Source organism: Macaca mulatta, chromosome 14 (genome assembly GCF_049350105.2).
Source record: "Macaca mulatta isolate MMU2019108-1 chromosome 14, T2T-MMU8v2.0, whole genome shotgun sequence".
NCBI lineage: Eukaryota > Metazoa > Chordata > Mammalia > Primates > Cercopithecidae > Macaca > Macaca mulatta.
In genome coordinates this window covers 48,045,207-48,059,775 of record NC_133419.1, presented here as the reverse complement: position 1 = coordinate 48,059,775, position 14,569 = coordinate 48,045,207, and the positions used below count along the sequence as shown (strand labels likewise).

The 14,569-nt window shown below is 49.1% G+C and overlaps 1 protein-coding gene across 15 annotated transcripts in view; it reads right to left on the bottom strand.

Moving 5' to 3' along the window:
• Positions 1-14,569, bottom strand: part of ABCC8 (ATP binding cassette subfamily C member 8) — an 84,457-nt gene that overhangs the window by 15,790 nt on the left and 54,098 nt on the right. For 8 of the 15 annotated variants that reach the window (XM_077963167.1, XM_028833591.2, XM_077963171.1 and 5 more), the window contains exons 17-22: positions 8,052-8,084; positions 6,466-6,501; positions 5,657-5,755; positions 4,527-4,611; positions 3,803-3,883; positions 1,991-2,128 (exon numbers count right to left, since the gene is read on the bottom strand). In XM_077963167.1, coding sequence (XP_077819293.1) covers positions 1,991-2,128; positions 3,803-3,883; positions 4,527-4,611; positions 5,657-5,755; positions 6,466-6,501; positions 8,052-8,084 — 472 coding nt within the window. Of the gene's footprint in view, positions 1-1,990; positions 2,129-3,802; positions 3,884-4,526; positions 4,612-5,656; positions 5,756-6,465; positions 6,502-8,051; positions 8,088-14,569 lie in introns of all 15 variants that reach the window. The other 7 variants (XM_077963166.1, XM_015114767.3, XM_077963169.1 and 4 more) reach the window with 1 other exon arrangement.

Genomic DNA, 14,569 nt, shown 5'->3' with positions numbered 1-14,569 from the left:
GTTTGCAGAGCAAATTAGTGCATCCTGCTCAGGCAGGCTTGTTACCCACAAGGACTCCACCCATGGCAGCAGCTGTCATACACTATGCAGGCTCATTGTACACTACCCTTAGCTCCTCTTGACGGTGGGTCTGGCAGCCTCCATCAGGGCTTAGCAAAGCACCTGCTGGTCTAAGTGTGTGTGGCCATGCCTCTTTGGAATCAATAAATCTTTTGTTTGTTTGTTTGTTTGTTTTTAGACAGGGTCTCACTCTGTTGCCTAGGCTGGGGTACAGTGACACCATCTCAGCTCACTGCAATCTCTGCTTCCTGGCTCAAGCCATCCTCCTGTCTCAGCTTCCTGAGTAGCTGGGACCACAGGTGCACGCCACCATACCTGGCTAATTTTTTGATTTTTTTTTTTTGTAGGGACGGGGTTTTACCATGTTATGCCAGGCTGATCTCGAACTTCTGGGCTCAAGCAATCCACCCACCTTGGCCTCACAAGGTGCTGGAATTATAGGCATGAGCCACTGCACCCGGCTCAATAAAACTTTTTATTTGGAACACTCGATGACACCACCACGTAGACCTGCCATTAATTCAGACACCCACCCCTGCTGCCCTCACCCCCTCCCACCCTATGCTGGGATTCAAGGGGCTCGAGAGTCCTGGTCACTGGTTCCTCAAGGAACCTAGCACTTCTGTGTTCCTCAGGATTATCCTGAACTACAAGGTATTGCCAGGGTCACTACAGAAACTCAGAAACAAACCTTCTGTATCTGTATATATATTTAAATCTTTGGGTCTTTGGGTCTTTTCTTTGGGTCTTTTTTCTTTGGGTGATTTGGGTTCTTTTTTATACTGGACGGGTCTCATTATACGTGGAAGGAAGATTCGTCTTGGGGAAAATAAGCAGAGCCATTCGGCACGGGCCTGAAGCTCAGAGACGGCCTCAATTTTGGCTATTGTTCAGAGGAAAATTTATATAGGTGTAGGCAGGACCTAGATCTCAAAAGTCACATGATCTCCCTCTTAAAAATTAAATGCTTTCTAACAAATCAAAAAGTAATTATTTTCTACCTACTGATGAGTATGGGAATTTAGTTAATGAGGGGTTTTACAACATTGGACTCTATTGATAATATTAAAGTTTCTTTCCTTCCTTCCTTCCTTCCTTCCTTCCTTCCTTCCTTCCTTCCTTCCTTCCTTCCTTCCTTCCTTCCTTCTTTCTTTCTTTCTCTTTCTTTCTTTCTTTCTTTCTTTCTTTCTTTCTTTCTTTCTTTCTTTCTTTCTTTCTTTCTTCCTTCCTTCCTTCCTTCCTTCCTTCCTTCCTTCCTTCCTTTTCTTTTCTTTTTCTTTCTTCTTTCTTTCTTTCTTTTTTTTTCAAGTTTTCAGAGACAAGGTCTCACTCCGTCACCCAGGCTGGAGTGGAGTGCAGTGGCGTGATCATGGTTCACCGCAGCCTTAAACTCCTGGGCTCAAGTGAACCTCTTGCCTTGGCCTCCCAAAGTGCTGGGATTACAGGTGTGAGCCACTGCACCCAGCCTGAAGTTTCTATTACTACTGCTATTGTTTGGTTCCATATTTCCCATATGATTCCCGGGGTGGTGCATCCATCCACCCCGGGAAGGTCATAGGGTGGGAAGATGGCTTTTCCATCCAAATGGGCACTCCCAGTGGCCAGGGGGATGGGTCATCAAAAGGGCAGGAATCAGAAGGTGAGAAGTGAGCGCGTGATTATTCCTGAGACTTCTTGGTGCCAGCCTTGAGTGTATCACTGGGGCCCAGGCCAGGATGGGGAGTGCCTGTGGGTCTGGGTGACACCAAACCCCTGGCCTGTACAGGGTCTCCCTGAGATGCCCAGCATGCATAAAGTCATCCAGTGCTGGCCTCTTATGCTTTGTGGCCCTCAGCAATTGCTACCAAGACAACTGATTGGTTCCTGCCAAGATGCTTGACAGCCTCCCCAGCCCTGGCCCCTGTAGCCTGACCCCCTTGTTCCCCCTCACCCAGTCTGCATGGGGCAGGTACTGTAGCTTGTGGGTCACTAGGACCACTGTCCTCTTGTCGTCCCGGAGAAGCTCAAGGATGCCAGCCTGCATCAAGTGGTCACTCAGATGGATATCCAGAGCTGAGAAGGGGTCATCCTGGGCAGAAGGGAGAGAAGGAGAGTAGAGGGTAGGGACAGGTATGGCGGGGAGGGGTGACAATGAGTATAAAATCCATTAGAGTTCTATCAACTTTGGTCTAGGGACTGAAGTTAGTTAGCTGTGTGGCTTTGGACAACTCACCCAACTTCCCTGGGCCTTGGTTACCTTATCTTAAAATGGGGCAGTTGTCAGATATCACTCTCAAATGGATCTAATCACTACACTGCCTGATTCCTGGACCTTCAACAGCTCCCCATCATCTCTAAAGTCAAACCCTGTGGGCTGGTGTTCCAAGTGCTTTATAACCTCTCACTTTCCCTTCTAGACTCATGTGCCATCTGTGCTTTCCCAGCACTCTGCATTCCAGGTTCCCAGGAAGCCTGCCGTCTGGGCCCTCTCCTGAGCTGCTCCTCTGCCTGGAGCACTGTTCTGCTTTTTATCTGTCTTGTGAACGCCTACCCATCCTTCGCTCACCTAAGTACCAGCTCCTCCGCGTCCTGTCCTGACCCCCACGCCTACCCTTCCTTCCTCTCTCTTCCCGTGACACTGGCGCAAAGCCAGATCTGATCGTTGTTTGTCCATTGCTGACTATGGCACTCCCAAGAACTGAGACTTCTTGTGCTTGTGGCTGGCACAGAGTAGACGCTTCATCAACATTTGCTGAAATAAAATGTCCGCCTCACTTTTCTCTAGCAGGGTTGTTTAAATCTCACAAGAGATCGCAAATACACCAATGCTTTGTAAAATGCTGTGCATGTGTCGGATGGTAACGGACACTAAGAACCTTCCCACTGTGAAGTGTCTTTAGTAAAGGAGTGCTTGTGCGTGTGGTGTAGGGAGAGGGGAGGGAATAAAGCTGGAATCAGAGACTTGGGCTTCCTTCTTCCAACTCCCTGTGCAAATGGCCTCCCTCTTTCCTTCTGTTTAATCGGCTTTCCCTTTGAGGCTCTCCTCCAGGAAGCCCTCCCTGATTACTCCAGCCCTCACAGTTGATTCCCTGGACAAGTCCTCCTCATAGTTCATGCTGCACAGTTTGGTTTTGAACTGGGCTGGACCTCTTGAACTGGGTGAGCTCTGTCTCTCTTATCAGATTCTAAATCTTCGAGGCCAAGGACTGGGTCTTAGAATTCTTCAGTGTCAGTCAAGAAACCTGACACAACAGAGCTTGACACAAAGTAGCGTAAAGATAGCGAATAAGTTTTATCTCATGTTTGATAGCTAGTGGTTACCTGGAGTGCTGTGTTGAGAAGGATTCTGAGGATGAGTTAAGGTCTATGGGAAATAATGCTGTGAACAATTAGCAATGTCTGTCCTGGGCATAAGATGGGAAGTGGCAGCACACATTCCGTGTATCAGCCATTCTTATAGTTGGGCTGCGTAAGTGTTGAGGGGTTGGGCTGTCCCACAGACAGGCCGCCTGTAACTACAGCTTGCCTCTCCTCATTGGCTACTGCAGAGCTCAATCTGAAGTCTGCAATGGGTCATTCGTGCGCTCCTTGCCTGCCTCAGTTTCCCTATCACTAGGATAATTAGGCAATATATCTGGCAGGAGGGGTTTACTCCTGGAGAGGGAGATTGTTGGATGATGGTGGGTCGGGGGGAGGTGGAGGTTAGGCCTGGGAGGCAGCCAGAGACCAGGACCCCAAGGGAACTGCCAGCTGATGCACTCACCAAGAAGACGACGTTGGCATGCTGGTAGAGGGCTCGGGCCACACTGATTCGCTGGCGCTGACCACCAGACAGGTTGATGCCCTGTCACCAAAGAGGAGGAACAGATCATGCCCTCAGCCATTCAGGGGACACTGTCCTGGCCCCTACTGGACTGTGAGCTCTTTGGGACGAAGGCCTGGCTCTATCCACTTCTTTGCCCGCTTCTCGGCTTGCAGAGAGAAGGAACTTGAGTGTTTACTGAATTCATTTGGAAAAGGGGAGCACGAGCCCCAAGTCTTTAAAGATTCATCCTGTAGGTGCTAGGGACCATCTGACCAATGCAAACAAAGAGAGAGGCAGTAGGGATTTAAATCACACAAAGGGAGGACAGTCACAGGAGAATTCTATTCCTCTAAGCTTGTGGAGGGGACCCCATCCGGAGGATGAACAGGAACAATACCACCCAGGCTGAGCACAGTGCTGCGTGGGCTCTCAGTATATACCTGGGGCACAAATGAAGAAGATCCCAGCCTGGGAGGGCGCTAAGCTGACCTTGCCCTCCAAGCAGGACTGAAAACCTGTCAAAGGACATCATCAAGGACATCATGTTTGACCTCACTGCAGGCAACTCTTCAGCCTTCAACGTCTCCTATTTCCTAGTTACCCACTCTCCTGAGTAGTGTCTCAGGGCGTGATAGGTTGGGGGTCCTGGCTTTGAAAAAACCCCTCAGGGGCTGCTACTAACCCGTTCCCCAATCTGGGTCTGGTCTCCATGGGGCAGGATGTCGATGTCTGGCTGCAGAGAGCAGGCCTCAATGACCATCTTGTACCTGGCATGGGTAGAGGCAGAGGGTGCACCTGGTCAGCCTGGTCAGAGTTGGCCTGAGCACTTGCAGAGGGTCATTAGTCTCTGGGTAGCTGTGCCCGGGGTAAGCAATGGCTTTAATGGGCCTCCCGCTTGGGTGCAAGCAAACACCATGTGAGCTTGAAAAGAGCTGAGATCAGCACTTCACACAGCGTTTGGGCAGGTTAAATACTAGAAGGATGGAATTGGTTGGGAGCAAACATGCAGAGTAAGTGATGAAAAGGCACTCATGGTCTCTATGCAGTGGGAAAAGCTGCAGCCGGAGCCCATGCTTGGGGCACTGCTAGGGAAAATCACTGCTGGTTGGTTTAGGCAGTAATGATGATGGCTGGTCAAATATTTGCCCAGCTTGTTCCTCTCATACTTCCCCAGCCAGCCCTTGGCCTGGGCAGGTGCCAGCCAGAGTTCATGGAGGCATCAGAGTATCTTGGTGAAAAACATGTATTTAGGTGTTAGGCAGCTTTGGATTTGAGACCCATCTTGGTCACCTACTGGCTGGGTGGCCTTGGGTAAGTTACCTAACCTTTCTGAGACTTGGTTCTTCATCTGTAGAGTGGAATAATAATAGTACCTACCTACTGAGGTTGTTGTAAGCATGAGAGGAAATTCCGTGTACAAAGAGCTCGGCACTGGGCCTGGTATGTGATAAGAGCTCAATCGATGCTAGCCCTAACTATTATCATTGGAGGGAAAATAGTGCAGAAGCCAGGCGAATGGAGACTCAGAGAGAGAGCTGGCTAGCCCTCCCACCAGCTAGAGAAAAGGCAGCAGGCCTCTCTCCCTTCCCTCCGCACCTGCCCTCTTCCCTCCGGGAGCTGGATTGCCCCGATGCTCAGGCACACCTGGCCCCTCTCCAGGCGCACCATATGGAGAGGCTGGAGTGCAGATAAGCGCCTGGTGAGTGAGATGGCTGGGTGTGGGTGATCGATGGAGGGGCCCGGAACTGGGGTAGGCTGGCCAGAGACAGTTCCTCCCTTCCCCCATCCTGCCTCCCTCCAGCAGGCTTTTACCGTTGTTTGTTGAAGGGACTCTCAAAGATGATGTTCTCCTCCACAGTGGCATTTAGCAGCCATGGTTTCTGAGAAGCATAGGCCACAGGGCCTCTCTTTCTGGAAGAAGCAGGGTGGGAGCAGGGGTGCGGGAGGCATTCTCAGGGGCTTGTTCTCAGAGGCAGTTGTCAAGCTGATTGCTCAGACGGGGGCAAGGGGATGGGGAGGTGCAGCTGGTAGAAATCTGCTTAGCGTGGCCTCTGGTGGCCTTGCCTTTCCCCAGGCAGGTTTGAGAGGTCTGGGTCTCAGCTGACTGGGGCAGCAGGACCTCATCCCCTCCCTGCCCTACACCCAGCCTGCCCCAGCCCTGCAGTCTGTTGTTCCTTAGTCAGGGAGGAGCCCAAAAGTATGACCAAACCAAGGCAACACTCAACTTTCAGCTTCCTCCCTCTTTGGGTGGCCCTCAAGTCACTGAACTTAGCAGGTAATTCTCCAAATGGAAAAACTTTTTTTTTTTTTTTTTTTTTTTTTTAAAGCAGAGCCAAGGAAGCCACATTTTGTGTGATGTGGATTTTGAAGACAAAAAGAAAAAAAAAAAAAGAGATCCCAGATAAAAATGATCTTGTGTGACGGGAGTAAATGAATGCATAGAAACAGCAGCAGCTCCCAAGCCACCTAGTGGAGCACAGGGGCCCTCCTTGGCCTCCCCCAGACGCTGGGGCTGGGGCTAGGGCCTGGGGGCTGCCCTCCAGAGTGATGTGGCTCCCTTGGGCCTGAGAGCGCCTTGGAGGGGGCTGACCCTGGAGGGCAATGTTCCCAGGATGTGGTACCTGATATCCGAGCCGGTCGCTGTCTCCTGCTCTGGGCTGCAGCAGGGGAGGAAAAGCACACTGAGCTCTCATGGGAGTGAACCGTGTCCTCCAGGAAGATGCTGAGCTCCCTCTAACCCAACATGAGCATGCCTTTACAATCCCCGGGACCCAGTCTACAGCTACAAATGCTGCATAGAGAGGTGTGGAGAGTGGGGTATGGCCATCTTGGGGAAGCCTCTGCTGCCTGACCACATGGGTGTGTGAGGAGGGCCCTGGAGGACCCAGTTAAGAGGGAGAATGGGGAGAGGTGCCATTGGTGCAGGCTCTGGGGGGAAAACTTGCCAGGTCAGGGAGTATGTAGCCCACTATGTGGCTCCTCCAGACCCAGCCTCTGTATTCGGGTTGGAATGAACAGGCTGAGGTCTGAGGCTGATACAGCTGCACAAATAGCTGGCGCAGGGAGCACTCTGGACAGAGCCAGGCCAGGCCAGGCCAGGCAGGCTGACACCAGCACCTGCACTCTGGGGGTGGGAACCCATGGCCACGGAGCTGTGAGGGCTTCAGGCATGATCTGCAGTGCATGTGGCCCCATCAGAAGACAACCATGGAATGTGGGGGATCTGCCAGGGAAGATGTCAGGTGCAGTGCCATGTGCCCTGGACTGCCCAAGCTGCTCCCATGTCAAATATTCTGCCACTCTGTTCTCACCCACACACGCACACTTGTCACACGCCATGAGGTCTGATTTTTGGCTCAAGAAATACGGTCACTACCATTACAGAGGCTGAGCCTGTCATCACATACTGATACTTGGGGACAAAGAGGGAGAAAGGGCAGAGAAAATACAGCAAAGTGAAGCCTCTTTGGTGTTGGAAAGCAAAGGCCAGAGGCTTAAACTTATTTATAAAGCTGAGCCCACCTTCCCATCCTGACTTCATACCACCCCTAGGTGTCTCAAATGTTCTCGGGAGAGGTGGGGGGAGGGAAAGTTTTGAGGGACTCAGAGCCTCATTAATCTATTTCACTCGGATTTTTTAGATTTGCACATTGAACACAGAGCAACAAGACTGAATTTCTCAACTTTCTTTTCCATTGTCACTGAGCCTTTTTAGATATATATATTTTTTTCTGTCTTTCCTGTCACTTAAAAAAATATCAGAGGTTTAGAAAACCTCTGAAACTAAAAGTACATTCACAAGGTTGTGCAACTATCACCACTATCTAATTCCAAAACATTTTTATCTTCCCCAAAAGAAATCCCATACACATCGGCAGTCCCTTCCCTCTCTCTCCCACCAGCCCCTCACAACCACTAATCTATTTTCTGACTCCATCCACCATGACATTTTAGCACCACAGATACATTGCTATCTGTTTGGTACTTTGGACAGTCACAAAGCATTGCAATGTCTGAGTGTTTTCCGCCCCCAAGAACCAAATTTTGCCCTCATTGAGAATGCAGGCCTTAGCCCCAGGTCTCTGAAAATATGTAGGCTGCACACCCCTGAATCCACACTCAGCATTCCCCACCCACAAGTCCCCCGCCCCCACTCTGCCCCTTCCCTTTGTTGGGACCCACTTCTGACCCAGTCCCAAGGCTGTACCTGGCGTCCTCTCCTGTCTCGCTGTCAGGAAGGCTGCTGGGACACAAATGGGAAAGACCAACACCAGTTAGTTCCCGCCCCAGTGCTGTTCCATCACGTTGGGTCTTAGGGGTGAAGGAATCCCTACCCCTCTCATCCTCCCACCCATTCCCAGGGTTTCCAAATGGCCTCTGTGGGGTCAGAAAGCACCCTTCTCAGTCTCTGTCCCTCCCACAGCACCTGGATGGGTACCCTCCAAATAACACGTGCTAAATCAGCGTTCCTGGCATTGACTCGGAGCAGCAGTGAGGCTGGCTGGGCATCAGGAGCATTTTATAGTTGGAAAACTAAATCTTAGACAGGGAAAGTGAGAGGACAAAACCATTTCTTATAGTGTTTTCCAAACTGTGGATAGGGACCCAATCACTGGGTCTGGAATAAGTAGGCGGCAAGTGCATTAGAAGAAAAAGAAAACAAAAAAAAGGGATAGATGAAATCAGTGTGTACTGCATGTGGTACTATATTTTTCGTGATTTTTTCTCTTGTTTATAAATGCATAAATATAGTGGACTGTAATGTCAAATGCTTTTCATACTGTGGATTATGATAACTTAAAAAACACTGAGTGAGGTAACTTGAATTGTGATGGCAATTTTGCCAGTGCTGTATCGCCTCCCCTAGGACACCTCTCAACCTTCCAGAAGCAGCCACTTGCCAATGAAATATATACTTCTGACATGAACATTTGGGGGAAAAAATCTTTATTTTCACACAGATCTTACTTTAATAATACTAAAAACAGCTAAAATTTATTGAACTTTTATAAGCACCGTAGTAGTTTTCTCTCTCTCTCTCTCTCTCTCTCTCTCTCTCTTTCCCTCCGTCCCTCCCTCCCTCCCTCTCTTTCTCTTTTAGACAGGGTTTCACTCCTGTTGCCCAGGCTGGAGTACAACAGCGTGATCTCAGCTCACTGCAACCTCCACCTCCTGGGCTCAAGTGATCCTCCTGCCTTGGCCTCCTGGGTAGCTGGGATTACAGGGACGCACCACCATGCCTGACTAATTTTTGTATATTTTTTTGTAGAGACAGGAATCTCCCTATGTTGCCCAAATCCTCCAGCTTTGGCCTCCCAAAGTGCTGGGATTACAGGCAGTGAGCCACCAGGCTCAGTCGCTACTGTCTCTTTATAAAGCTCAAAATAACCATATGAAGGAGGTTTATTTTGTTCGCCCTCACTTTACAGATAAAGAAAGTGAGGCTCAGAGAAAGGCTAAGTAACTTGCCCAAAGTCACACAGCCAGTAAGTAATGGAGAAATAGCTCTGACTCCAAAGTTCATACTCGTAAATGTCGTGGTACATTACTCCCCTGTGATTTCCCGTGCCATAGCTCTGATAAATGCCCCTTGTTAGGAGAACCAGGGTGGACGAAATTAAGGATGGAAATGAGCCTGATGAAATTTCCCTCCCGCTAAGGGTCAGGTGACTGAATGGAGATTCTGATGGGTATGTAGTCCTCAGTCCCCTCTTTTCCTGTTCTCTAATCTTTGTGCTCTCATTTTATTATCTTAACCCAGCCAAACTTCGCATTCCCTAACCATCAGATTGCTGTAATTTACAGTTTACAGACAAGCTGGTAACATGAGACATAAAAACCCAAAGCTTACAAATTCCAGCTCTGTGTCCACAGACTAGATAAGCTTATCTCTGGAGTCTTCCTGATGTGACTACTTCCAGAGTAGCAGAGGTGGTTATTTATGCATCTGTGGCATCCCTGAGGACCCCAGCACACAATAAGCTCTCCCTGCTCTAACTCAGTTTGCAACATTGTCTGCACTGCTCAATTAGCCCTCATAATGGAGTACCTTCCTTTCTAATCAGCTCCTGTGTAATTCGTTCATCCCCAGTGGGATTTTAAGGCAGGAAGAACATCTTTTTCAGCCCTCATGGTGCTTAGCACATGACAGAGCTATATAATGAATGGAAGTTGGTAACAGATATATTAATCATTTGGGAAGAAGAAAGGGAGGGACTGGCTCTCATTGCTGGCCTTCCCTGCGCACTGTGAGAAGTTGTTTGCAAACAACTCATCATCTCATCCTTACAACCCTATAAACCCTATCCCCATTTTACACATGAGGAAACTGAGACTCAGAGTTTGCAAATGTGATGGAGCTGGGAAGAGGAGAAGCCGGGGTGTGAATCCAAGTTCTTCTCTTTCCAGTGTAGCCCCAAGTCTCCTCCAATGAGCCACCCCAAAGCTTTGTATCTGTTTTAAGCTGAAAAGTAAAGAATGGTATGTCTGGCAGGCACCCTCTCACACTGATTGCTGGGGTCCTTACAAGAGTGCTGAGGGCATTCGATTCCTCCTCTGCCTGCACTCTAGGGATGAAGCACACAGCTGAAAGCATGAGTCTCCAAGTTCCCCAACCGCATGTCCTTCCCTCCAGCTCACTAGGAGCCGGCATATGTGTGGCAGCCTGAATCAGGGCACAGAGGCTGCCTTCCAGGGGCTCACACTCTGGTAGGGCAAATCAGACAGGTACCGAAGTCAGGAAGTTATAAGGGCCAAAAGAAAAGTAGGACAAAGTACCAGAGAAATTTTTGGGAAAAGTATACACAAATGCATATGCAAATGCATAAAGAAAAAACTGGAAGCTTCTGGATGAGGGGATATTAGGTGGTTTTTATGTTCTGTATGCTTGTGTATCTTTTCTAATGTAATGTGCATTCTTTTACAGTCAGGGAAAAAACATAATTTTTAAAAGAAATTTGGAGGAGGAAGAAATCTGAGAAAATGAGTAGAGCCTCATAGAAGAAGTCATAACTGAACCGAACCTTAAAGAGTGGGAAGCATTGAGACGCTGGAGGTGAAGGAGGGAACTGTAGGTTAAAGGAAGAAGCAGCATTTGATAACAGGTGCGAGAAGTAGGAAAAATATGGGCTCTGACATTTGAATCCCAGAGGCTTTTTCCACTCACTGGCTGTGAAATCTGAGGCAAGCCCTTTTACTTGGAGGAGCCTCTGTTTCCTGATCTATAAAACGGGGGTGAAGGCACAGACTTCACAGTGACACTGGAGAATGTATTACAGCTCACAGCTGGTTAGCGGGCAGGTTATAGGCTTGAAGAACTAGGAGGAATTGTCTTTTCAGCTCAGTGCTTGGCCACAAAACTACAGGGAGAGGGGGAATCGAATACCCCCAACACTCATTTAAGACCCGGTAATAAATAAAAAGGGAAAAAGTGGAAACTGAGGTTCAAAGAGTGAGCTAGGATATACAGGACTCCACAGCCCGTTCATCCTGCCCAGACAGGCTTGTCTGTCCTGAAAGGTTACCTTTCACCCACAGGGTCCTTTCCAATTGATGTCATTGGGTCCCAAAGCCAAATCTCTGAGAGAGGAAAGGTAGAATTTTACTCATTGTCCAGACAGTGAGTCTGTCTCAGAGAGGTGGAGTAACCTGCTCAAGGTCACAGAGCTAGCAAGTGGCAGCATCAGGACTACAGCCAGGGGCCATCTGGTTCCCACGCCCGGATGGTCACTTCCACAGAGCATCCCTTCTCCTGTCTGTCAGCTGTCTCACCACACCTGCCTCCTCCAGGAAACCCAGGGGCACTTGAGCCCCTGACTTCAGCTCCCCAAAGGCTCCAGGAATTGTACAGGCAGATGAGACCGGGGTCGTCCTGAGGGAATTCTTTTTCTCTCTTCCTGGGGAATCAGGGCTCTTGGCAGGCAGCATCCACACCAACCACCACAGGCAACAGCATTGCAGCAGCGAGCTCCAATGAGACTGCATTGCAGCTCCTCACAGGGAAGTGGGAGCCTCTTCCCCACCCTGATCCTTTCCTCACGGCCCTGGTTCCTGCTGATCCCCTGGGGGCATTTAAAGTCACTCTACTGTGGATATTAATGACTCTATTCTTATTTCCAGGGAAAGAATTTCACCCAAGTGTATCTGCTAATATTGACTTTTTACCAAAACATTTTCCTCTTAAGGATAAAAGAGAGAGTTTGCAAATTCCCAGGTTGACAGTTCCTTCAAGCAGAGAGCCAGGGAGGGGAGGGTGATTCTTTCTAAAGCAAATGCTTGGGAACCACACAGTTCTCTCTGAGACCAGGAGCCAGGCTGCTGACACGAGGGACCAGCTCAGGGCTGCATCTGCAGGACTTCAGCAGATGGACCCTTCATGCCCACCCTGCGGCTCTGTCTGCACACCTCTGTCCACTCTGGGTGGGTGAGCCCCCAAGGGCAGGTGCCAGGCCTTTTCCTTTGTAGCCTACACAGAACGGTTCACAAAACACACATCTGCATGGGGCACCTGGGGTGCAACATGGAATAATCCCTCAAGGATCTCAGAGTCATGGAGGAGACAGACACGCTAGCAAATAATTATAATACCATGTGAGGTATGCACTAACGGTATTTGCTCATTCCCAATACTGATGGAGAAGAGGGATAGTGAAATACTGGGTTAGGAAACAGCTCGGACAAAGGCATGTGGAAAGGAGAGAGATGTCAAGATCCATTATAATGGCAGCCTCTTGAAGGTCTTAAGTTGTTCCTGGTTCATTCATTTAGCAAATGAATTCGTTTAGCAAAAACCACTATGGATATAGTGAGACAAATAAAATATGGTTCCTGTCCCCAGGGAGCTCACAAGAATCTTTCCCAGGAGACAGACTGGAGTACATTTAAAGAGGAATAGGGAAATTTTGTTCCTGGCAAAGAAGTACACTGTTGAATAATAATATTTATAGGATATTTACTACATGCTAGGTTAATCCTCACATCAATCTCACGGGTAATAAGGGAAACTGGTAGAGAAAGTTTATGAAATTTTCCAAAGCACAGAGACCAAATGTGAGCCCAGGCAGCTTGGCTCCAGAGCCTGTGTGTGTAGCCATACTGCTCACGTGGTCACTGGAGGAATAAATGAACAGTCGCACCAACAAAGCACCCATCTCCCCAGAGCATTCTCCATTCTGTGCCTCCTAATCCCCCAACTTCCTTCCTTGTGCCTCCTGGAACTCCTTCTGGCTGCCTGGTCACTAGGTCTTGGCCTGGGTATGGCTGAAAAGCATCTGAGCAGCAGCCTGGCATCACCCTCGTCTCTGGCTGCAGGCATGCAGACTCGGGAGGGCTTGCCAGGTGAAAGGTTGTTTCGCTTTTAGTTCACTTTGCAAGTATGTCTTCTCCCTGCAGACCTGGAGCTCAATGTCTGAGGTGTGGAGTTCCTGCCAGTAATGGAGGGGGACTCTCAACACACAGCCCCCACACTTAACTCAATGCCCAGGATAGATGGGCCAGCCAGAGCGGTGCACATGTCTAGATTTTGAGAGACAAACAGCAGATGAAGCCAGTTGAGTCGTATCTGCCTAGACGACGACTGCCTAGCCACTATAAGGAGCTCCAGACTGGCCTTCCTTCCTACAGTCTGTCTGTCTGTTTCTTCTTCTCTCTCCCCAGTCCATCATCCTTTGTCACAAGCATGATCCTTCTGCAGCATTTGGGCTAAATCTTACTTCCTAAAGGTAAGCACTGTATCCATAGTGCTTTTGCTAAATGAATTCATTTGCGAAATGAGTGAACCAGAAACAACTTAAGACCTTCAAGAGGCTGCCATTTTAATGCATCTTGACATGTCTCTCATTTCCAAATGCATTTGCCCAAGCTGTTTCCTAGCCCACTACCTACCTCTCTTCTCCATCAATACTTGGAATGAACAAATAGTATTAATGCACACCTCACGCTGTGTTATGATTATTTGCTAACGCCTCCCTTCCTACAGTCTGTCTGTCTGCCTTTTTCTCTGTTTCCCCAATTCATCATCCTTTATCACAAGCATGGTTCTTTTGCAAACTTTGGGCTAAATCTTACTTCTCAAACCTAGTACATGGGATCTAAGCCAAGTTCACTTCTTCAGTCCCATCTTTCATAATGCCTCCCACGCATCCAGTACTCGAGGTGCACAGAACTATGTACTTTAATATCAGCAAGCCTTTGCCCACACCATCACCCCTGCCTGGAACACCTCCCTCTCCCACCCCTGCCTTTTCTACCTGATGAAACCACACTCATCCTTCAAGGCTCAAATACCACATCCACAGTGAGCCTCCTCTCCTCAACTGCAGAGTCAATTGTGGTTCCTCTGTGCTCTTCTAAGGCCCAGGTCTCCTCTCCCCTCCCTTAAAAGCGGGGCTGGCCAGCTGCGGTGGCTCACGCCTGTAATCCCAGCACTTTGGGAGGCCTAGGCGGGCAGATCATGAGGTCAGGAGTTCGAGACTAGCCTGGCCAACATAGTGAAACCCCATCTCTACTAAAAATGTGAAAAATTAGCCAGCATGGTGTTGCACACCTGTAGTCTCAGCTACTCAGGAGGTTGAAGCAGGAGAATCGCTTGAACCTAGGGGGTGGAGCTTGTGGTGAGCTGAGGTCGCGCCACTGCACTCCAGCCTGGGCAACAGAGCGAGACTCCGTCTCAAAAAAAAAAAAAAAGAAAAAAAAAGGCAGCGGCGATGTCTTAGTTACCTTCGCACT